General features: G+C 45.4%; 1 protein-coding gene across 1 annotated transcript; it reads left to right on the top strand.

Moving 5' to 3' along the window:
* Positions 1–4,185: 4,185 nt before the first annotated feature.
* On the top strand, positions 4,186–15,493 carry LOC137355384 (probable G-protein coupled receptor 139). The gene is made up of 4 exons (XM_068020377.1): positions 4,186–4,228; positions 10,438–10,464; positions 10,768–10,953; positions 14,595–15,493. Exons 1-4 carry the CDS (start codon positions 4,186–4,188, stop codon positions 15,491–15,493), a joined length of 1,155 nt encoding a protein of 384 aa, XP_067876478.1.
* The last annotated feature ends 6,564 nt before the right edge of the window (positions 15,494–22,057 follow it).

Genomic DNA, 22,057 nt, shown 5'->3' on the forward strand with positions numbered 1-22,057 from the left:
CAATAGGGTTTTATTTTTAAACACATTGTGTTTTGAGCTTCCCCTTGGTGAATCCTTGTTCACCGCTTTCCAATTATAAGGCAAAGAAATGAGCACAAACAGGCTTTCTTAGCTTTAACAAAGAAAAATGAAATTTATTAAAATTTGAACTGTAATTTGGTTAATGCCTACGGATACACGATGCACCCATGCTAGCATGCATATGCGATGCACACATGCAGGTAGGGACAGAAAAGAGCAGAAGAAATCTAAAGTGGAGAGGTTTGAGGCAATATCTTAAGAGTTTCATGTTACTGTGCTTCGAGCTCACTGTCGAGTCCTTTTGTAGGTATTTCTTGCTTTTCGTTGGGGCCCAATATCTTTCTTAAACCTTGTTCACTCTGGAAGACTTTTCTTTCTTGAGGTTCCTGTGTCTTCAATGGATTGCAAAGCTGGTGAGAAAAATATAGGAGCAGACAGGAGAGAGATCTTCTCAAGCCATGAGCCAGGAGCTTTCTGCCTGTTCAAAACTCTGCGGCAAGTTTAAATTCAAAACTCTCAGGGTGGCCCAGCAGGTTAGTCATGTGACTAGCTGGTGTGACCACGTCCATTTGTGTTTTCGGCCATCTTCGCAGTCAACCTGGAATGCTAGCTTCTCCACCGTCAATGTCTGGTAATCAAAAGTCCATTGTGGATTGAATGTGTCAGGAAATGGTCTTTTGTCCCATTTAAGCACTGTCTGTAAGTATGCTAATATCTTTCCAGTCAAGGGTCTTTTTTTTAAAACAAGTTCTTTCTTTACTCCAGTAACAGTTTAAAATCAATATTCCTGTGGCAAAATCAATATGCCTCATTCTTGGCATGACCTCCATGACACTAAGTCTGTCATAATCTTTTACACCACTATCAAATCTCTCCTCAGTCTCCTTTGCTTGAGGGAGAACAACCCGAGTTTTTTCAAACTAACCTTGTAGTTAAAATTCCCCATCCCAGGAATAATTTTGGTAAATCTCCTCTGCACCCTATCAAGGACCCTTACATCCTTCCTTCGGTGTGATGCAAATAACTCTCTCTCTCTCTCTTCCACCATTTCTCTCTCCTTATATCTCCCCCTTCATATCTGTTTTTCTTGCAACTCTCCCTCCATCTCTTTCTGAAACTCTGTCTTTCTACATCCTTTATTATATCTGTTTCAGTACCTTTATGTCTTTACACCTGTCGCCTTTTTTGCACATCTCAGTATCTATATATGAAACAGAGCGCAGACTGTAAAGTGAGTGGGGATTTTTAAGTGTCAATATCTTTCTAAATATCTGGTCTGCAGTTAGCATTTAACTGGGATTTACTTTCTAAATAAAGTAATGTAAGATAAGAAAGTAAAGTAAGTTAAGAACGTAAAATAATTTTCTTCCAGCCTTAGGCAAGGATTAACATGTTATACTGCAGAGTAGCTGATTAGTTGTTGCTAAGTAGTCCAATCTGGTCGCTGCTATTTCAGCTTCAGAGATAGTATAAATACAGAGGTCTGGGTGCAGCTTGCAAATGCAGGGCAGATTGTAAGCAGAGTGTGGAGATACGAGTATTTTGACTGAGGAGTTCAGGGAGGGGGGGAGGAGGTGCTCCTTTGTTCTACGTTTTGACTCTCCAGCATTTGGTTCTTACTTCGGTGGAGTGGAAGGAACTGGTTGGTGAGTAACTGGTAAGCTATTCTACTTGTAATAAATAGTCTGTAAATTTAAGGTATGGCAGGGCAGCTCTGCCGAGTGGAATGTACAACCTGTGGCATGTGGGAAGTCATGGATGCGCCATGTGTCCTAGACAGACACATCTGCAGGAAGTGTCACCTGCTGCAGAAGCTTGAACTCCGGGTTTAGGAAGTCGAGTGGTGGATGGAGCCACTGTGGTGCATCCGCGAGGCAAAGTTCTACTTGGAAAACACGTTTAGGGAGGTGGTCACACCGCAGGAAGGAATGCATGCAGGAAGATCGGGTATGGGTGACTGCCAGACAATCTAGGAGAACCAGGCAGGTAGTGCAGAAATCCCTTGCGAGTGAGCATTTGAATAGGAGAATTGAGCGATTGAACACATGGCTGGAGAACTGGTGTAGGAGGGAGGGCATCAGATTTCTGAGACACTGGGACAGGTTCTGTGGCAGGTGGGACCTGTACAAGAATGCTGGGTTGCATCTTAGTAGAACTGGGACTAATATACTCACAGGGAGAATTGCTACTGCTGTTGGGGAGAGTTTAAACTAAATTGTCAGGGAGATGAGAACATGAGAGGGAGCTTAGATTGGAGGGAAGCAAAACTGGTAACTTGTCAGTGGTGTGGGAACCTGGAGAAAATATCAGAGAGGATTACCAAGTGCACAGAATACTGGGGGCGGATAGGTAGCACTAGAGTAGGAAACAGTAAGTCATTAGGTGGGGTCAGAGTAAGGGAGAAAGTAATAAAGTCTGAATCAGGGTTAATGTGCATGTATGTGAATTCACAGAGTGTGTTTAATAAGATTGGTGAGGTACAGGCACAGATTGCCATGTGGAAATATGATGTTGTGGCTAGAACAGAGACCTGGCTCAAAGAAGAGCAGGATTGGGTGTTAAATATTCCTGAATACAAGGTGTTCAGGAAAGATAAGAAAGGGATAAAAGGGGGAGTGGTGGTGGTATTGATTAAGGAGAGCATTGCAGTACTCGAAAAAAAGGATGTCCCAGAGGCATCGCGAACAGAATGAATTTGGCTAGAGCTAAGGAACCAAAAAGGTTCAAGTGTTGTCTGTAGGCCACCAACTATTGAGAAGGACATGGAGGAACAAATTTGCAAGGGAACTGCAGAGAGGTGCAAACATTATAGGGTAGTTCTAATTGGTGACTTTAATTATCCAAACATAGACTGGGATACTAGTCATGTAAAAGGCAGGGAGGGGCAAGAGTTCCTTGAACTCTCGGAGGGAGGCGGTGGTGCAGTGGTATTGTCACTGGACCAGAAACCAAGCGTATTGTGCTGGAGACATGGATTCCAGCACAGCAGAAGGTGGAATTTGAATTCAATTAATGAATCTGGAATTAAAAGCTAGTCTAATGATGGCCATAAAACCCATCTGGTTCACTAATGTCCCTTAGGGAAGGAAATCTGCTGTCCTTACCTGGTCTGGCCTACATGTGACTCCAGACCCACAGCAATGTGGTTAACTCTTACATGCCCTCTGAAATGGCCTAGCAAGCCACTCAGTTGTACCTAACCGCTACGAAGTCAATAAAAAGGAATGAAACCGGACAGACCACCCGGCATCGACCTAGGCACCGGAAACAACAACAGCAAACCCGACCCTGCAAAGTCCTTCTTACTAACATCTGGGGACTTGTGCCAAAGTTGAGAGAACTGTCCCACAGACTAGTCAAGCAACAGCCTGACATAGTCATTCTCACGGATTCATACCTTACAGACAATGTCCCAGACATTGCCATCACCATCCCTGGGTATGTCCTGTCCCACCGGCTGGACAGACCCAGCAGAGGTGGTGGCGCAGTGGTATACAGGCAGGAGGGAGTTGCCCTGGGAGTCTTCAACATCGACTCTGAACTCCATGAAGTCTCATGGCATCAGGTCAAACATGGGCAAGGAAATCTCCTGCTGATTACCACCTACTGCCCTCCCTCAGCTGATGAGTCAGTACTCCTCCATGTTGAGCACCACTTCAAGGAAGCACTGAGGGTGGCAAGGGCACAGAATGTACTCTGGATGGGGGACTTCAATGTCCATCACCAAGAGTGGCTTGGTAGCACCACTGCTGGCCGAGTCCAAAAGGACATGGCTGCTAGACTGGGTCTGCGGCAGGTGGTGAGGGAACCAACAAGAGGGAAAAACATACTTGACCTTGTCCTCACCAATCTGCCTGCCACTGATGCATCTCTCCATGAAAGTATTGGTCGGAGTGATCACCGCACAGTCCTCATGGAGACTAAATCCCACCTTCACATTGAGGATACCCTCCATTGTGTTCTGTGGTAGAGGCCTGCTTTAGGTCGAGATAAAGAAACCGACCCGAACCACAGCGGACACGACTCCCTCCGATTTTGCCCCGAGCCCGAGCCGACCTGAACCACCACTACTTGACTCGACCCGACCATCACTTTACTTACCTTCCCACTGGGAAACTCCACTGAGCTGCAGTGCATGCGCGATGATGTCATAGTGATGTCATCATGCACTGCGCAGACTCAGTTTCGTCCCAGACTCCCAGCTCAGGTAAGTTTTTTAATTTCAATACTTACCAGCAGAGCACTTACTGTGTGTGTCCAGCCCGACCAGACCCGACTCGACCTGGACTCGGTCCGACCTGACCCAACCCGAGCACGAAAGCCGGCCCCAGAAGATGGGCCCGACAAAACCCGAACCCGACACATGTCATCGGGTCCCGTAGCGTTTTGGTCGGGTAGCAGGCCTCAATTGTGTGACACTATCACCGTGCCAAATGGGATAGATTTTGAATAGATCTGGCAATGCAAAACTAGGCATCCATGAGGGGACATAGCTTTAAGTTGAGGGGTGATAGATATAGGACAGATGTTAGAGGTAGTTTCTTTACTCAGAGAGTAGTAGGGGTGTGGAACGCCCTGCCTGCAACAGTAGTAGACTCGCCAACTTTAAGGGCATTTAAGTGGTCATTGGATAGACATATGGATGAAAATGGAAGAGTGTAGGTCAGATGGTTTCACAGGTCGGCGCAACATCGATGGCTGAAGGGCCTGTACTGCGCTGTAATGTTCTATGTTTAATCTGTAACCTCATGGCCCGGCATATCCCCCACTCTACCATTACCATCAAGCCTGGAGACCAACCCTGGTTCAATGAAGAGTGCAGGAGGGCATGCCAGGAGCAGCACCAGGCATAACTCAAAATGAAGTGTTAGCCTGGTGAAGCTACAACAGAGGACTATCTGCGTGCCAAACTGTGTAAGCAGCCTGCAATAGACAGAAATAAGCGATCCCATAAACAACGGATCAGATCTAAGCTCTGCAGTCCTGCCACATCCAGGCATGAATGGTGCTGGACAATTAAACAACTAACTGGAGGAGGTGGCTCCACAAATATCCCCATCCTCAACGATGGGGGAGCCCAGCACATCAGTGCGAAAGATAAGGCTGAAGCATTTACAACAATCTTCAGCCAGAAGTACCAATCCATTTCAGCCTCCTCCTGAAGTCCCCAGCATCACAGATGCCAGACTTCAGCTAATTCTATTCACTCCGCGTGATATCAAGAAATGACTAAAGGCACTGGATACTGCAAAGGCTATGGACCCTGACAATATTCCGGCAATAGTACTGAAGGCCTGTGCTCCAGAACTTGCCGCGCCCCTAGCCAAGCAGTTCCAGTACAGCTACAACACTGGCATCTACCTGGCAATGTGGAAAATTGCCCAGGTATGTCCTTCACACAAAAAGCAGGGCACGTCCAACCCGGCCAATTCCCGCATCATCAGTCTACTCTCAATCATCAGTAAGGTGATGGAAGGTGTCATCAACAGTGCCATCAAACATCACTTGTTTAGCAACAAGTTGCTCAGTGATGCTCAGTTTGGGTTCCGCCAGGGCCACTCAGCTCCTCATTACAGTCTTGGTTCAAACATGGACAAAGGAGCTGAACTCAAGAGGTGAGGTGAGAGTGACTGCCCTTGACATCAAGACTGCATTTGACCGAGTATGGCATCAAGGAGCCACTAGAAAAACTGAAGTCAATGGGAATCAGGGGAAAACTCTCTGCTGGTTGGAGTCATACCTAACGCAAAGGAAGATGGTTGTGGTTGTTGGAGGTCAATCATCTGAGCTCCAGGACATCACTGCAGGAGTTCCCCGGGTAGTATCCTAGGCCCAACCATCTTCAGCTGCTTCATCAATGACCTTCCTTCAATCATAAGGTCAGAAGTGGGGATGTTCGCTGATGATTGCACAATGTTCAACACCATTCGTGACTCCTCAGATACTGAACCAGTCCGTGTAGAAATGCAGTAAGACCTGACAATATCTAGGCTTGGGCTGATAAGTGGCAAGTAACATTCGCGCCACGCAAGTGCCAGGCAATGACTATCTCCAGCAAGAGAGAATCTTACCATCTCCCCTTGACATTCAATGTCATTACCATTGTTGAATCTCCCACTATCAACATCCTAGGGGCTACCATTGACCAGAAACTGAACTGGAGTAGCCATATAAATACCGTGGCTACAACAGCAGGTCAGAGGCTAGAAATCTTGCATAGGAGGTGTTGGGTGTCTTGCAAAGCAGTAAGGTAGATAAGTCCCCAGGGCCTGATGGGATCCAGCCCAGAATACTGAGGGAGGCAAAGGAAGAAATTGCTGGGGCCTTGACAGAAATCTTTGCATCCTCATTGGCTACAGGTGAGCTCCCAGAGGACTGGAGAATAGCCAATGTTGTTCCTTTTTTTAAGAAGGGTAGCAAGGATAATCCAGGAAATTATAGGCCGGTGAGCCTTACGTCAGTGGTAGGGAAATTATTAGAGAGGATTCTTCGGGACAGGATTTACTCCCAATTGGAAACAAATGGACTTATTAGCGAGAGGCAGCATGGTTTTGTGAAGGGAAGGTCGTGTCTCACTAATTTGATTGAGTGTTTTGAGGAAGTGATGAAGATGATTGATGAAGGAAGGGCAGTGGATGTTATCTATATGGACTTCAGTAAAGCCTTTGACAAGGTCCGTCATGGCAGACTGATACAAAAGGTGAAGTAACATGGGATCAGAGGAGAGCTGGCAAGATGGATACAGAACTGGCTTGGTCATAGAAGACAGAGGGTAGCAGTGGAAGGGTGCTTTCTGAATGGAGGGCTGTGACTAGTGGTGTTCCGCAGGGATCAGTGCTAGGACCTTTGCTGTTTGTAGTATATATAAATGATTTGGAGGAAAATGTAGCTGGTCTGATTAGTAAGTTTGCGGACGACACAAAGGTTGGTGGAGTTGTGGACAGTGATGAGGATTGTCAGAGGATACAGCAGGATTTCGATCGGTTGGAGACTTGGGCGGAGAAATGGCAGATGGAATTTAATCCGGACAAATGTGAGGTAACGCATTTTGGAAGGTCAAATGCAGGTGGGAATTATACAGTAAATGGCAGAACCCTCAGGAGTATTGACAGGCAGAGAGATCTGGGCGTACAGGTCCACAGGTCACTGAAAGTGGCAACGCAGGTGGATAAGGTAGTCAAGAAGGCATACGGCATGCTTGCCTTCATTGGTCCGGGCATAGAGTATAAATATAGGCAAGTCATGCTGCAGCTGTACAGAACTTTAGTTAGGCCACACTTAGAATATTGCGTGCAATTCTGGTCACCACACTACCAGAAGGACGTGGAGGCTTTGGAGAGGGTGCAGAAGAGGTTTACCAGGATGTTGCCTGGTCTGGAGGGCATTAGCTATGAGGAGAGGTTGGATAAACTCAGATTGTTTTCACTGGAACAACAGAGGTGGAGGGGCGACGTGATAGAGGTTTACAAAGTTATGAGCGGCATGGACAGAGTGGATAGTCAGAAGCTTTTTCCCAGGGTGGAAGAGTTAGTTACTAGGGGGCATAGGTTTAAGGTGCGAGGGGCAAAGTTTAGAGGGGATGTGCGAGGCAAGTTCTTTACACAGAGGGTGGTGAGTGCCTGGAACTTGCTGCCGGAGGAGGTGGTGGAAGCAGGTACCATAGAGACGTTTAAGAGGCATCTTGACAAATACATGAATAGGATCGGAATAGACGGATATGGAACCCGGAAGTGCGGAAGGTGTTAGTTTAGGCAGGCATCAAGATCGGCGCAGGCTTGGAGGGCCGAATGGCCTGTTCCTGTGCTGTACTGTTCTTTGTTCTTTGAGTAACTCATCTCCTGACTCCCCAAAGCCTGTCCACCATCTACAAGGCACAAGTCAGGAGTGTGATGGAATACTCTCCACTTGCCTGGATGGATGCAGCTCCAACAACACTCAAGAAGCTCGACACCATCCAGGTCAAAGCAGGAAACTTGATTGGAACCCCATCTACAAACATTCACTCACTCCGCCACTGACATACAGTGACAGCAGTGTGTACCAACTACAAGATGCACTGCAGCAATGCACCAAGGCTCCTTAGACAGCACCTTCCAAACCCGCGACCTCTACCAACTAGAAGGACAAGGGCAGCAAATGCATGGGAACACCACCACCTGCAAGTTCCCCTTCACGTCACACACCATCCTGACTTGGAACTATATCGCCGTTTCTTCACTGTCGCTGGGCCAAAATCCTGGAACTCCCTTCCTAACAGCACTGTGGGTATACCTACCCCACATGGACTGCAGCAGTTCAAGAAGGCAGCTCACCACCACCTTCTCAAGGGCAATTAGGGATGGGCAATAAATACTGGCCTAGCCAGCGATGCCCACATCCCATGAATGAATAAAAAAAAAGAATGTCGAGCGTGTTCAGGAAAGTTTCCTAAAGCAGTATGTTTCTAGTCCAACGGGAAAAGAGGCACTGCTCGACCTGGTTCTTTGGAATGAGTCGGGCCGAGGGGATCAAGTACCAGTAGGACAGCTTTTTGGGGATGGTGATTATTGTATCATAAGGTTTAGCTGACTATAGAAAAGGGCAAAGACCAATCCAGATTAAGAATAATTAACTGAGGGAAGGCCAACTTCAATGGGGTAAGAATGGAGCTGGTGCAAACAAGTGGGAGACGAAGAAAAATCAGTTGCTGAACAATAGCTTACCTTCAAGGAAGATAGTTCTGAGAGCTGAGATATGTTCCCTCAAAGGGGAAAAGTCGGGCAAATAAATTCACAGTTCCCTGGGTGACAAAAAAAGTAGAGATTAAGATAAAGAAGAAAAAGTGTGTGTCTGACAAATGCTAGGTAGAAAATACTATTGAGAACCAGGCTGTGTATAAAAGGTGCAGAGGGTTGTGAAAAAGCAAATAAGAGAAGCAAAGAGAGAGCATGAAAAGAAAACAGCAGCTAACATAAAAGGGGATCCCAAAGTTTTCTATTGGCATATAAATAGTAAAAGGGTGGTAAAAGGAGGAGTGGGGCCGATTAGCGAACATAAAGGGGATTTACACATTGAGACAGAGGGCATAGCTGAGGTATTAAATGAATACTTTGCATCTGTCTTTACCAAGGAAGAAGATGCAACCCAGGAAGTGGTGAAAAAGGAGGTAATTCAGACACCAGAGGGGTTTAAAATTGATAAAGAGGACATATTAGTTAGGATGTCTGTACTTAAAGTGGATAAAGCACCAGGACCAGATGAGATGCATCCAAGGATACTGAAGGAAGTGAAGGTGGAAATTGGGGAGGTACTGGCCATAATTTTTCAGTCTTCCTTAGACTTGGGGTTTGTGCCAGAGGATGGGAGAACTGCAAACGTTACACCCTTGTTCAAGATAAGCCCAGCAACTACAGGCCAGTCAGTTTAACTTCAGTGGTGGAGAAACATCTAGAAAGAATAATTTGGGACAAAATTAATAATCATATAGTCAAATGCGAGTAAATTAAAGAAAGCCAGCATGGATTTCTTAAGGGAAAATCATGTTTAACTAACTTGCTGGAGTTTTTTGAGGAGGTAACAGAGAAGATTGATGAGGATCTGATATACATGGAATTTCAAATGGTGTTTGATACAGTGCCAGACAACAGACTTGTGAGTAAAGTTATAGCTCATGGAATAAAGGGGACAGTAGCAACATGGATACGAAATTGGCTGAGAAACAGGAGACAAAGTGTAGTGATTAATGGATGTTTTCGGGCTGGAGTGAGGTTTGTAGTGGAGTTCCCCAGGGGTCAATGTTGGGACCCGCGTTTTTACTGATATATATTAATGACCTAGACCTTGGTGTACAGGGCACAATTTCAAAATTTGCAGCTTATATAAAACTTAGAAGCATTATGAGCTGTGAGGAGAATAGTGTGGGACTCCAAAAGGACATAGATAAGTTGATGGAATAGGCAAACAGTTGTCAGATGAAGTTCAATGCAGGCGATTGCACAGTGATTCATTTTGGTAGGAAGAATATGGAGAGACAATATAGAATAAAGGGTACAATTCTAAAGGGGGTGCAAGAGCAGAGGGACCTTGTTGTATATGTGCATAAGACATTAAAGGTGGCAGGACAGGTTGAGAGAGCAGTTAATAAAGCATACAGTATCCTGGGCTTTATTTCTAGGGGCAAAGAGTACAAGAGCAAGGAAGTTATGTTGAACTGGTTCCAGCTCTCTGGAATCTATTTGTCCTCCTCAAAATTCTTTCCATTCTTATTTCTTCATCTATTTCTCTGATTCTCATTTTATCTCTCTCAACATCTGTATACCTCTGCATATATTTCTCCTCCTGCAACTTTCCCTTTGCATCTACATGTTTTTTTATCTACACATTACTCCATCTGCTCGGTCGCTTACTCTGTTTTTGTTCATTTTCTGTTCTGTGTAGCAGAACTCAGAAGACACTTTGTTCTTGGTGAGCTATTGTGTGCTTTGTGTTGGTGGGGGAGTGGTGGTGGTGGTCACTCTGTGCTTGGGTTGGAGAGTGTCTGTAAGTACAGATAAACTTTGTGACTCCCCCTAATTTCCTCAGAGCTTTGAAATTTATATACTGGTTTTTCATCAGTTTTGTTTCAGAATTGTTTACACATAAGTTGTGGTACCAAAAGTGTTGGGTTGAAAGCGTTAACTGAACATGTTTGTTCAGAAGCTGTATTTAATGTCAGTCTCCATGGACCACAAATATGACACTGGAGGATTTTCCTACTCTGTTAAAAAGGGATGCCTTTCAATGTGGCATCCAACAGTGTCAACAGGAGCATAACCTCTGCAATAACAGGGATCAGAAGCTCCACAGAGAGGGAGAGAATGGAAGAAAGTTATACAATAGATAAGCAGATAGAAAGTGTCCTTTTTGATGTAGAAAAGATTTACTATCCCCTGCTCGCGATTGTCGCTGTTCCTGGTAAGTCTGCATTTCCAGCCATTAATTCCACATACCATGTTTCAATGTAATACTGTTTTTGTCATTTTTTATGTTAATAGATCCAGTTATATATTCAATAAATTTCTTCTGCACTTTGCTTTACTCTAAGTTTCCTTTATTTCATTATTACACAGTAGCCCATTTATTGTTCTAAGATCAATAAAGGGGACATCTTCACTTTCACCATTTTCGCACCCACTATACTCTGCATGGCTATTTCCTGTCCAACGCATAATAGAAGTTAGATATCAGATTCTGCTATTTACCCATAATTATACTGAGTTTTAGAATAGAAGAACATAGGGACAAGAAGAGGTAATTGAGCGAGCCTGTTCTGCTGCTCAATGAGATCATGGCTGAACTTGATCTTGCTCAATATACCCATCCTTGCCCCATGAGCTCAGTTAACAAAAATCTAAAAACCTCAGTTTTAAAAGTAACAATTGATCTAGCATCAATTGTCATTTGTATAAGAGAGTTCCAATCTTCTACCACCCTTTATGTGTGGAAGTTTTTCCTAAGTTCATGCCTATGTCACCTAGTTTTAGACTCTCAAATCAGCCAGAAGCATTTCTCTCGATCTACTCCATTTGTTCCCATTAATATCTCGAAAACATCGATCAAATGACCTTTAACTTTCCAGGGAATACAGCACTAATTTGTGTCTTCACTTCGTGATTTATCTCTTGGAGTCAAGGTATCATTCTGCTAAAATTATGCTGCACTCCCTCCAAGCCCAGTATGCAGAAAGTGCTTACAATGGACCTATCTATGTGTCATCGGCAAATCTGGATATGTGGCTTTCTATCATATCATCTAAACCATTATCAAATGCGGTGAATAGTCGAGGTCCCAATACAAGTAGTTATAGGACACCACTAGTCACATCCTGTCAATTCGAGCTACCTGCTCATTATCCCTACTCTCTGTCTCCTGTTGCTCAGCCAATTTCCCAAGCAGACCATTATTTTTGCCTTCAATTCCATGTTCAATTGTAGCTAACAGTTTCTTATAAGGAACGTTATGGAAGCTCTTACAAATAATATCTATTGATATTCTCCTTTTCACTCAGTCACTTATTCAAAAATTTCAATCAGATTTGTCACTCATCATCTATCCTTTACAGCTCTGTGGTGATTCTATCTGATCAACTGAAAATTTCCAAGGTGTTCAGTCACCTTATCCTTAATTACAGACTCCAGTAATTTTCCAACACCTGATGTTAGGCTAATTGGTTTCCCTCTGCCTGCTTTCTTAAAAAGCGGAGTGACTAATCGAACGATTCCTGAGCAGAGCGATCTTTGGAAGATTATCGTTACAACATCCACAATGTTCTCACTTACTTTCTTTAAAATGCTTGGATGGGAACCATCTGATCCTGATTATTTGTCACTCTTTAGTGCTACTATTTCTTCATGACTGTTACTTTGCTTGTGTTGGTTTTGGTGAGACCCTGACCCTGATTCCTTGGGATGGCTGGCACATGAACCCTGTCCTCTACTGTAAATACTTATGCAAAGTAATTATTTAGTATGCCTGCCGGTTCCTTATTTCAATTGACAGTATCAGCATTGTCAGTGTTAAAGTGGCCCAAATCGTTCCTGACCACCCCCATTTTTAATAACGTTTTGTAAAAAATGTTGTGTGTTGATTTTGATATCCCTTGTAATTTTCTTTTCATCCTCAATTATCTTAGCTTTTACTATCTGCTTTGGCACGCCTTTCTGTTCTTTGTATCTTTCCTACACGCCAGGACCTTTTTTTTTGCATTTCAGTCTTTTTGCAAGCTCATGCCCTGTAGGGGTTCTGTACCACCTGAGATTCTTTGCTGAACTACTCCCACTGTTCCTCTGTCATTTACCCATTAATAGACTTGTCCAGTTTACTGTGGACAATCTCTGTCTCCTTCCATTGAAGTCAGCCTTACCTAAATGTAGAATCTTCGTAGCTATATCACATTCTTCCATTTGAGATTCTGCGTTGAGTGCAATCATATTAAGATGAATGTCCATACACCATTAGTCTGTTCACTGAATCTGGCTTATTACCCATGATTACATCGAATATAGCCTCCCTGCTTCTTGGTTCTAGGACTCATTGCTTCAGAAAACTATCACAGAAGCACTCAAGAAATTCATTAGCTTTCTGGCATATGCTAGTCTGCTTACACCAATCTATACGAAAGTAAAAAGCCAAATCTGCCTTTTTACATGCTTGTCAAAACTCAGCATTTAAAAAAAGAACTGCTTCACAGCTGCTACCACCGAGCTCATGTACAATTCCCACTCCAGTGTTAACTCCTTTTCCATTTTTTGAGTTCTATGCATAATTTATCAATGGCCTTCTTACCTTTCGTTATATCCTCTTTCATTATTGAATTAATGTCAAAGAACAAAGAACAGTACAGCACAGGAACAGGCCATTCGGCCCTCCAAGCCTGCGCCGATCTTGATGCCTGTCTAAACTAAAACCTTCTGCACTTCCGGGATCCGTATCCCTCTATTCCCATCCTATTCATGTATTTGTCAAGATGCCTCTTAAACGTCGCTATCGTACCTGCTTCCACCACCTCCCCGGCAGCAAGTTCCAGGCACTCACCACCCTCTGTGTAAAAAACTTGCCTCGCACATCCCCTCTAAACTTTGCCCCTTGCACCTTAAACCTATATCCCCTAGTAACTGACTCTTCCACCCTGGGAAAAAGCTTCTGACTATCCACTCTGTCCATGTAGCTTATAACTTTGTAAACCTCTATCAGGTCGCCCCTCCACCTCCGTCGTTCCAGTGAAAACAATCCGAGTTTATCCAACCTCTCCTCATAGCTAATGCCCTCCAGGCCAGGCAACATCCTGGTAAACCTCTTCTGTACCCTCTCCAAAGCCTCCACGTCCTTCTGGTAGTGTCGTGACCAGAATTGTCATCTGTAATCACGAGGCACACTCCTTCCCCTCTATCATTTTCCCTATTTTTCTTATAGAACGTAAAACATGGTTAATAAGTTCCCAGACATGACTGTCTTGCAGCCATGTCTCAGTCATGGCTAACATGTTATATTCTCCAAGTTGAATTTATGCCTGTAATTCATTTAGTTTTTCCTTATATTCCTTGTGTTTGCATAAAGAGTACTTTTTGGGGCCACACACCCAAACATATGCTTTTACTCCAGTATTTTACTCACACATTTCTCATTACTTCCTCCTGATATAATTAATTTATATCTTTTAGTTGTCCCTTCAACTGTAGCACCTATTGCATGATTGTTGCTCTGCTCCCTTCCCTTTTGTTTGTTTTTGAACTATTACTGAGGCTTGATTTTGTTCCTGTGCCTTATTAGTTTAAAGTTCATGTGACCGCCCTCTTTATCCTTTCTTCTCATACACTTGTCCCACTGCAGTTCAGGTGGAGTAAAAACAGAAAATGCTAGTCATCCTCAGCAGGTCTGGCAGCAACTGTGGAAAGAGAAACAGAGTTAATGTTTCAGACTGTGATCTTCCATCAGAACTGGTGGAACTACTGCACTGGATACAGTAAATCATTTGCAAATCTCAATCATTTTCAGTCAAACTGACAACTTTGTTGCCAGGCATGTTAAATTTCCCTGGTTATTTCTTTTCCTTACAGTTAACTTAGTGACGATTGTGATCCTGTCTCAGGAAAAGTGTGGTCTCTCCAAATGTGTCACTCACTACTTGGTAGCCATGGCAGCAGCGGATCTTCTGGTCGTGATCCTCGATCTGATATTGAGGCAGATTCCAATTGTTTATCGGGAACAGTTTTATTTCCTGTGGGACATTCCCTTGTGTAATATCCACGCCGTCCTGCTTTTTGCAGCCACAGACTGTTCTGTCTGGTTCACTGTTACTTTCACCTTTGATCGGTTTGTGGCCATTTGTTGCCAGAAGTGGAGAAGTAAATATTGCACCGAGAAAACGGCAGCTGTGGTTCTGGGCACAGTAACTGTGCTATGCTTTGTAAAGAACATTTTCTGGTATTTTATGTTAACAGGCTTCTATTGGCTTTTGAATTACCCTTGGTTTTGTGCTGTTAGAATTGGTGCTTGGGAATCACCGGCCTGGGCAGCAATTGAGTTCCTTCATTATGTTCTAACTCCTGGTGTTCCTTTTATTCTGATTCTGCTGCTCAATGCTTTAACTGTCAGACACATTTTAGTGGCTGGCATAGCTCGCAGGAGACTGCGTGGACATAGAAGTGGGGAGGGACAAAGAGATCCAGAGATGGAGAGCCGAAGGAAATCCATAATTTTACTGTTTGTTATCTCTGGGAACTTCATCCTGTTATGGTCAGTGTTAATGGCATACTGTATATGGGCCCGAATGTGGGATGTGTTGAATTACTCGGTTCCAATACCAGGTTTTGTACGTGAAATGGGATTCATGCTCCAGCTCCTGAGTTGCTGTACAAACACTTGTATTTATGCCGTGACCCAGACTCAGTTCAGACAGCAGTTAAAGAATGTGTTGAAATATCCTTTTTCACTAATTGTTAAGTTCATTCAATGATGAGGTGCACTGAAGAATTTGCAGCTCAGAAGTCAATCCCACCTCATATTCTCAACAACTTGCTCTCCCCTGTAGGGCCTGTGGTATAGGTTAACATTAACACACTTACTAACACACAGTCCAGATCATGATCCACTGCCAGAGAAGCTTTCCCTCTATCTATTAACACTCGGTTAGAGACCACTGGCTAATATTAACACACTCACAGACACACTGGGCTGGATTTTATAGGGTCTCGGATGCTGGGAATGGTAGTGTGGGGTGGGGGGTGGGAGCATGAAGATCGCAATAGATGAGGCCCGCCACCGACGCTGCCAGGTCCAGTCCCGATCTCAATAGAGGCGGAGAAGCCTCGTGGCGGCCCCACCCCCCCACCCCGCTGCTTGGCGACGGGACCACGATTTCCATATTTAAATAAATTTGCATACCTGATTTAATGAAGTTCCTGTTGCCTCCTTATTTGCCGCACCATCTTCATTCGGGCAACCGGCAATGCCGCTTCCTCGAACCCCCGTCTGGGGAAACGAGGTGCGACTCCTGTGGGGAGGGGGGAGGAGGTACTTTCCTCAGTGCAGGAGGTAGGGAGCGCGGTCAAACTCTTCGGATTGGTTGGGGGGTGATGGGAAGGAGTAAAGGACAAAGGATATGAACTTTGAGGGGGAAGGTCATATATTTACGGTCGGTATTCCGGGGGGGGGGCGGGGGTGGTGGGTAGAATGGCAGGAATGATATGTACTGCCAATGGCAGGGAGTGGCAGATGGCATGGAAAGACTTTTCTATTCATTTTTATTAAGTGTAAAATAACTAGCCCTTTAAAAATGGAGCAGGTGCCTGTGCATTGGCATCATTGCCGTTGCCGAGTCGCCCGCCTCCTCCTCATCATCGCTGGGGGTGGGGTGCCATGGCTATGCTAATGAGCCGCCGCATTTGGAATCGCGGCGGCTCCACGACGCATGCCCCGTTTGTGCGGACCGCCATGGCGGTGGGCTTTCAAAATGCAGCTTGTGTACATCATAATCTGCAGCCAGAGATTCCGTGTGAACTGTAAAACAAACAGACTGTGCTCAGAAATATTAAGACCACGGGCTGATATCAACACCGTCACTGACATACAGTGTACATTAGAAGGCACTGCCAAAAACAACCTGTGACCTGTAAAACATTCCCACTGAGAAAGCGTATGGTGTGTTGGCTTTCATTAACAGGGGGATTGGGTTTAAGAGCCGCGAGGTTATGCTGCAGCTCTATAAAGCCCTGGTTAGACCACACTTGGAATATTGTGTTCAGTTCTGGTCACCTCATTATAGGAAGGATGTGGAAGCTTTCGAGAGGGTGCAGAGGAGATTTACCAGGATGCTGTCTGGACTGGAGGGCATGTCTTACGAAGAAGGGTTGAGGGAGCTAGGGCTTTTCTCATTGGAGCGAAGAAGGATGAGAGGTGACTTGATAGAAGGGTACAAGATGATGAGAGGCATAGATAGAGTGGATAACCAGAGACTTTTTCCCGGGGTGGAAAGGGCTATCACCAGGGGGCATAATTTTAAGGTGATTGGAGGAAGGTTTCGGGGAGATGTCAGAGGTAGGTTTACCAGGATGTTGCCTGGTCTGGAGGACATTAGCTATGAGGAGAGGTTGGAAAAACTCAGATTGTTTTCACTGGAACGACGGAGGTGGAGGGGCGACATGATAGAGGTTTACAAAGTTATGAGCGGCATGGACAGAGTGGATAGTCAGAAGCTTTTTCCCAGGGTGGAAGAGTCAGTTACTAGCGGACATTGGTTTAAGGTGCGAGGGGCAAAGTTTAGAGGGGATGTGCGAGGCAATTTTTTTTACACAGAGGGTGGTGAGTGCCTGGAACTTGCTGCCAGGGGAGGTGGTGGAAGCAGATACGATAGCGACGTTTAAGAGACATCTTGACAAATATATGAATAGCAAGGGAATAGAGGGATATGGGCCCCGGAAGTGCAGAAGGTGTTAGTTTAGGCAGGCATCAAGATCGTCGCAGGCTTGGAGGGCCGAATGGCCGGTTCCTGTGCTGTACTGTTCTTTGTTCTTTTGTAGGTTCTTTACACAGAGAGTGGTGGGTGTGTGGAATGCACTGCCAGCGGTGGTAGTAGAAGCAGATACATTAGGGACATTTAAGCGACTCTTGGATAGGTACATGGATGATAATAGTATGAAGGGTATGTAGGTAGTTTGATCCTATGGTAGGTTCCATAGGCCGAAGGGCCTGTACTGTGCCGTACTGTTCTATGTTCTATTACCTCAGGACTATCAACATTCTGACACATAAGACAGACCAATATTAATATATTCATGCAGATACACTGACCATATTTTTGTTTCCTGCCAGGGGCTGACAGTAAGTAATAAAGCACTCCCACAGACCCTTGACTTATTTATACAATGAGAGTTAGAGAAAGCCTGTACAAATATTAGGTGAATCACCGAACACTCGCCTCACATTAAAACACTGTCAGAGACATTGTTTGTGCAATAAGATTCTTCCACAAAAGCACAATAAATGTGAACACATGGATGGAGACTCATTGTTCAGAGTAATATACTGTCATAGGTTACCTGTAGGAAAATCTCACATTCTCTCGTCTAGTCTCTCATTTCCACCCCCGCCGCCTCCCTGCTTTCTCAGTTTCTCTCATTCACTTCATCCCTAAGCCTATCTCATTCCTCTCTCTGTCTTGCCCAACCTCCCTTAACCCTATCTCTCTCACTCTCTCTCTCGCCTAGCCTCTTTTTCTCTTTCACTCACCTTATCTTTTATCCGCTGTTTTCAGTACCTATAGGAGTTGATACTAAGACAAACATGGTCTGTGCAGCACTGGGTGAAAGTGATTCAGTTCCTTTTATTCACTGTGTTCTGTGCAATTTAAGCAGTTGACACTGAGATACACACAGACTATATGGTGCTATACTGGAGTCAATTGTTCCTTTACCTTTTGTGCGTTCCACATGCACAGGAAGTGAAACTGAGCCACACACTGGCCGTGTAGTACCAGGGGAACAGAGAGAGAGAGAGAGAGAGAGAGAGAGAGAGAGAGAAAAATACAGCAGCAGATAAAAGGTGGGTGAGTGAAAGACAGATGGGAGGAGAGAGGGACAGGGAGTGAAAGGTAGAGATAGGGAACCATTGAGGCAGACAAGTAGTGTGAAACAGAAAGTGAGAGAGAGAAAGAGAGCCAGATGGGGCGAGATAGCACGAGTGAGAGGGAGAGTGAAATATAGAAACAGAGGGGAGTGCAACAGAGAGAGAGAGATGCAGTGAAAGAGACAGGGAATGTGAAAAGAGAAACGGGCACAGAAGAGAGGCAGAGATACAGAAATAGAGAACTGGAGTGATAGGCCTGGATTCAGAGACCAGGAGAGGAAAACAGAGACAAAGACTGAAGACCCCAGAGAAACATGTAGAGAGATAAAGTAAAACAGAGGATATGTGAGAGTGAGAGATGCAGGACAGAGTAAGTCAGAGGACATGTAGAGAGGAAACAAAAACAAGAAATGCTGGAATCACTCAGCAGGTCTGGCAGCATCTGTGGAAAGAGAAGCAGAGTTAATGTTTCGGGTCAGTGACCCTTCTGCTTCTCTTTCCACAGATGCTGCCAGACCTGCTGAGTGATTCCAGCATTTCTTGTTTTTGTTTCAGATTTCCAGCATCCGCAGTATTTTGCTTTTATTGACATGTGAGAGAGGGTTGGCGATGAAATGATAGATTTTAAAACAATGCCCACTTTTCTAAGTATAATGACGAGATCTATATTTGTGTTTCTTTCTGCATTCCGTGTTCCTGTATACAGTGTGTTTCTCTTGCAGTTGAAGAATTTGACACTAACAAATTTGGCAGATGGTATCAAATAACCGCACTGTCCCATCAAACACTCCCAGGGCAGATACCGTATGGGTTAGATACAGAGTAAAGCTCCCTCTACACTGTCCCCATCCAACACTCCCAGGGCAGATACAGTATGGGGTTAGATACAGAATAAAGCTCCCTCTACACGGTCCCATCAAACACTCCCAGGACAGATTCGTTAAGGGAAGGTGGTGTCTTACTTACTTGATTGAATTTTTTGACGAAGTAACAAGAACGATTGATGAGGGTAATGCAGTGGATGCGGACTTCATGGATTTTCGTAAGGCATTTCATAAGGTCCCACATGGCAGACTGGTCACAAAAAGGAATGCCCATGGGATACAGTGGAATGGCTCAGTGACAGGAAACAAAGGGTCGTGGTTGTTGGATATGGTTGTGAATGGAAAGTGGTTTCCAGTGGTGTTCCACAAGACCCAGTGTTGGGTCCACTGCTGTTTTCTTTTACAAAGTAATTCATGACAACGCTACGTCATCGCCGACGTCATCAGGATGCGCCGCGGTGCGCACATGCGCAAGCGGTCTCATGCCCTCTGCGCATTCGCTGCGGTCCGGCTTGCCTGATGTGCATGTGCGCACCGCGGTGCATCCTGATGACATCGGTGATGACGTAGCGTTGTCATGAATTACTTTGAAAGTGGAAGGAGGAGAGGTTTCGTCGGGCATTTTCTCGCATTTTATCTGAATTATTTATTCGTTTTGGAGACTTGCTTCATTTTTATTTGACACAGGAGATTGTTCCAAGGTACGTTGCTCTGCCTTTGTAAGTTGCTCTGAAAACATTTCCATTGTCTGGGCCACCGCATGTTCTCCACTCCCTTTTGTAAGCTGCTCTGAAAACATTTCCATTGTCTGGGGCACCGCATGTTCTCCAGTCCCTGTTGTAAGCTGTTCTGAAAAGAGTTCCATTGTCTGAGCCACCGCATGTTCTCCAGTCCCTGTTGTAAGCTGCTCTGAAAACATTTCCATTGTCTGGGGCACCGCATGTTCTCCAGTCCCTGTTGTAAGCTGCTCTGAAAACATTTCCATTGTCTGGGGCACCGCATGTTCTCCAGTCCCTGTTGTAAGCTGCTCTGAAAACAGTTCCATTGTCTGGGCCACCGCATGTTCTCCAGTCCCTGTTGTAAGCTGCTCTGAAAACAGTTCCATTGTCTGGGCCACCGCGTGTTCTCCAGTCCCTGTTGTAAACTGCTCTGATAATATTTCCATTGTCTGGGGCACCGCATGTTCTCCAGTCCCTGTTGTAAGCTGCTCTGAAAATATTTCCATTGTCTGGGGCACCGCATGTTCTCCAGTCCCTGTTGTAAGCTGCTCTGAAAACAGTTCCATTGTCTGGGCCACCGCATGTTCTCCAGTCCCTGTTGTGAATTGCTGTGTGCAGGCAGTACATGTGCTGCAACCTACAGTCTTAACGGTCACTTTCGTTTTTGTAATGTTTTAATGGAGTGCATTCTGTATTTCTTATCTCATCTCATGTTTCCCGTGAGGAGACTGGACTGGCTGCGGCAACAGACTCTCCGTTGGCAGCAAGGACTGGCTGATGAGATGGAGCCATTTACTATGCCCAACAATTGCCCGGAAGCACCTTCAGATGCAGGTGGCCACGCGCTGGACATCAGTCACGTGTCACAAACCCTGGATCCTGAGCGTCTCACCCCCTGGCCTAATGATCTGATGGACGATACATATGCCTGCCTGTTCAAAGCTCCACTTCCCCGACCTGCGGTACCCTCTCCTTGCTACTCAGTTACACAGTCACCTGTTCCTGCACCCATCAGGGCAGTGCACATGGGCACACAGCCACCTGTTCCAACACCCATCAGAGCAGTGCACATGGGCACACAACCACCTGTTCCAACACCCATCAGAGAAGTGCACATGGGCACACAGCCACCTGTTCCAACACACATCAGAGCAGTGCACATGGGCACACAGCCACCTGTTCCAACACACATCAGAGCAGTGCACATGGGCACACAGCCACCTGTTCCAACACCCATCAGAGCAGTGCACATGGGCACACAGCCACCTGTTCCAACACCCATCAGAGCAGTGCACATGGGCACACAGCCACCTGCTCCTACACCCATCAGAGCAGTGCACATGGGCACACAGCCACCTGCTCCTACACACATCAGAGCAGTGCACATGGGCACACAGTTACCTGCTCCTACACCCATCAGAGCAGTGCACATGGGCACACAGCCACCTGTTCCTACACCCATCAGAGCAGTGCACATGGGCATACAGCCACCTGTTTCCCCATCCGCCTTTGAAACAACCATGCAGAGCCTTGTGAGACTCCGCAATTGCCAGCTGCTGCCTGTCAAGCAGAGAGGGCGTCCAAAGGGGTCAAGCACTTGGGGAACATTCAGCAAGAAGAGACTGAGCACTAAAAGAAACAAGCATGCCGTGTCCAGTGGTAACAGAAATGTGAATGCTCTTGCTGTGAACACAACTGGTGATAGTAGTAGGCAGGATTAAATGGGAATGGATGGGAAGATCTTTCATTGCAACAGCTTTTTCGGGAGCAGAGAGTGCGAGCGAGTGAGCAGCTGGGAAGGTCAGTTTAAAGTAAACTTAATTTCTTTTTGTTTTCGGCAGAGACCAGGGGGCTGCTGGGTAAGTAAAACCCTATATATTTGGGCCGTTTCTGAACCCGAAACACTACACCTGT

The sequence above is a fragment of the Heterodontus francisci genome, chromosome 42 (assembly GCF_036365525.1).
Source record: "Heterodontus francisci isolate sHetFra1 chromosome 42, sHetFra1.hap1, whole genome shotgun sequence".
In the NCBI taxonomy this organism is placed as follows: domain Eukaryota; kingdom Metazoa; phylum Chordata; class Chondrichthyes; order Heterodontiformes; family Heterodontidae; genus Heterodontus; species Heterodontus francisci.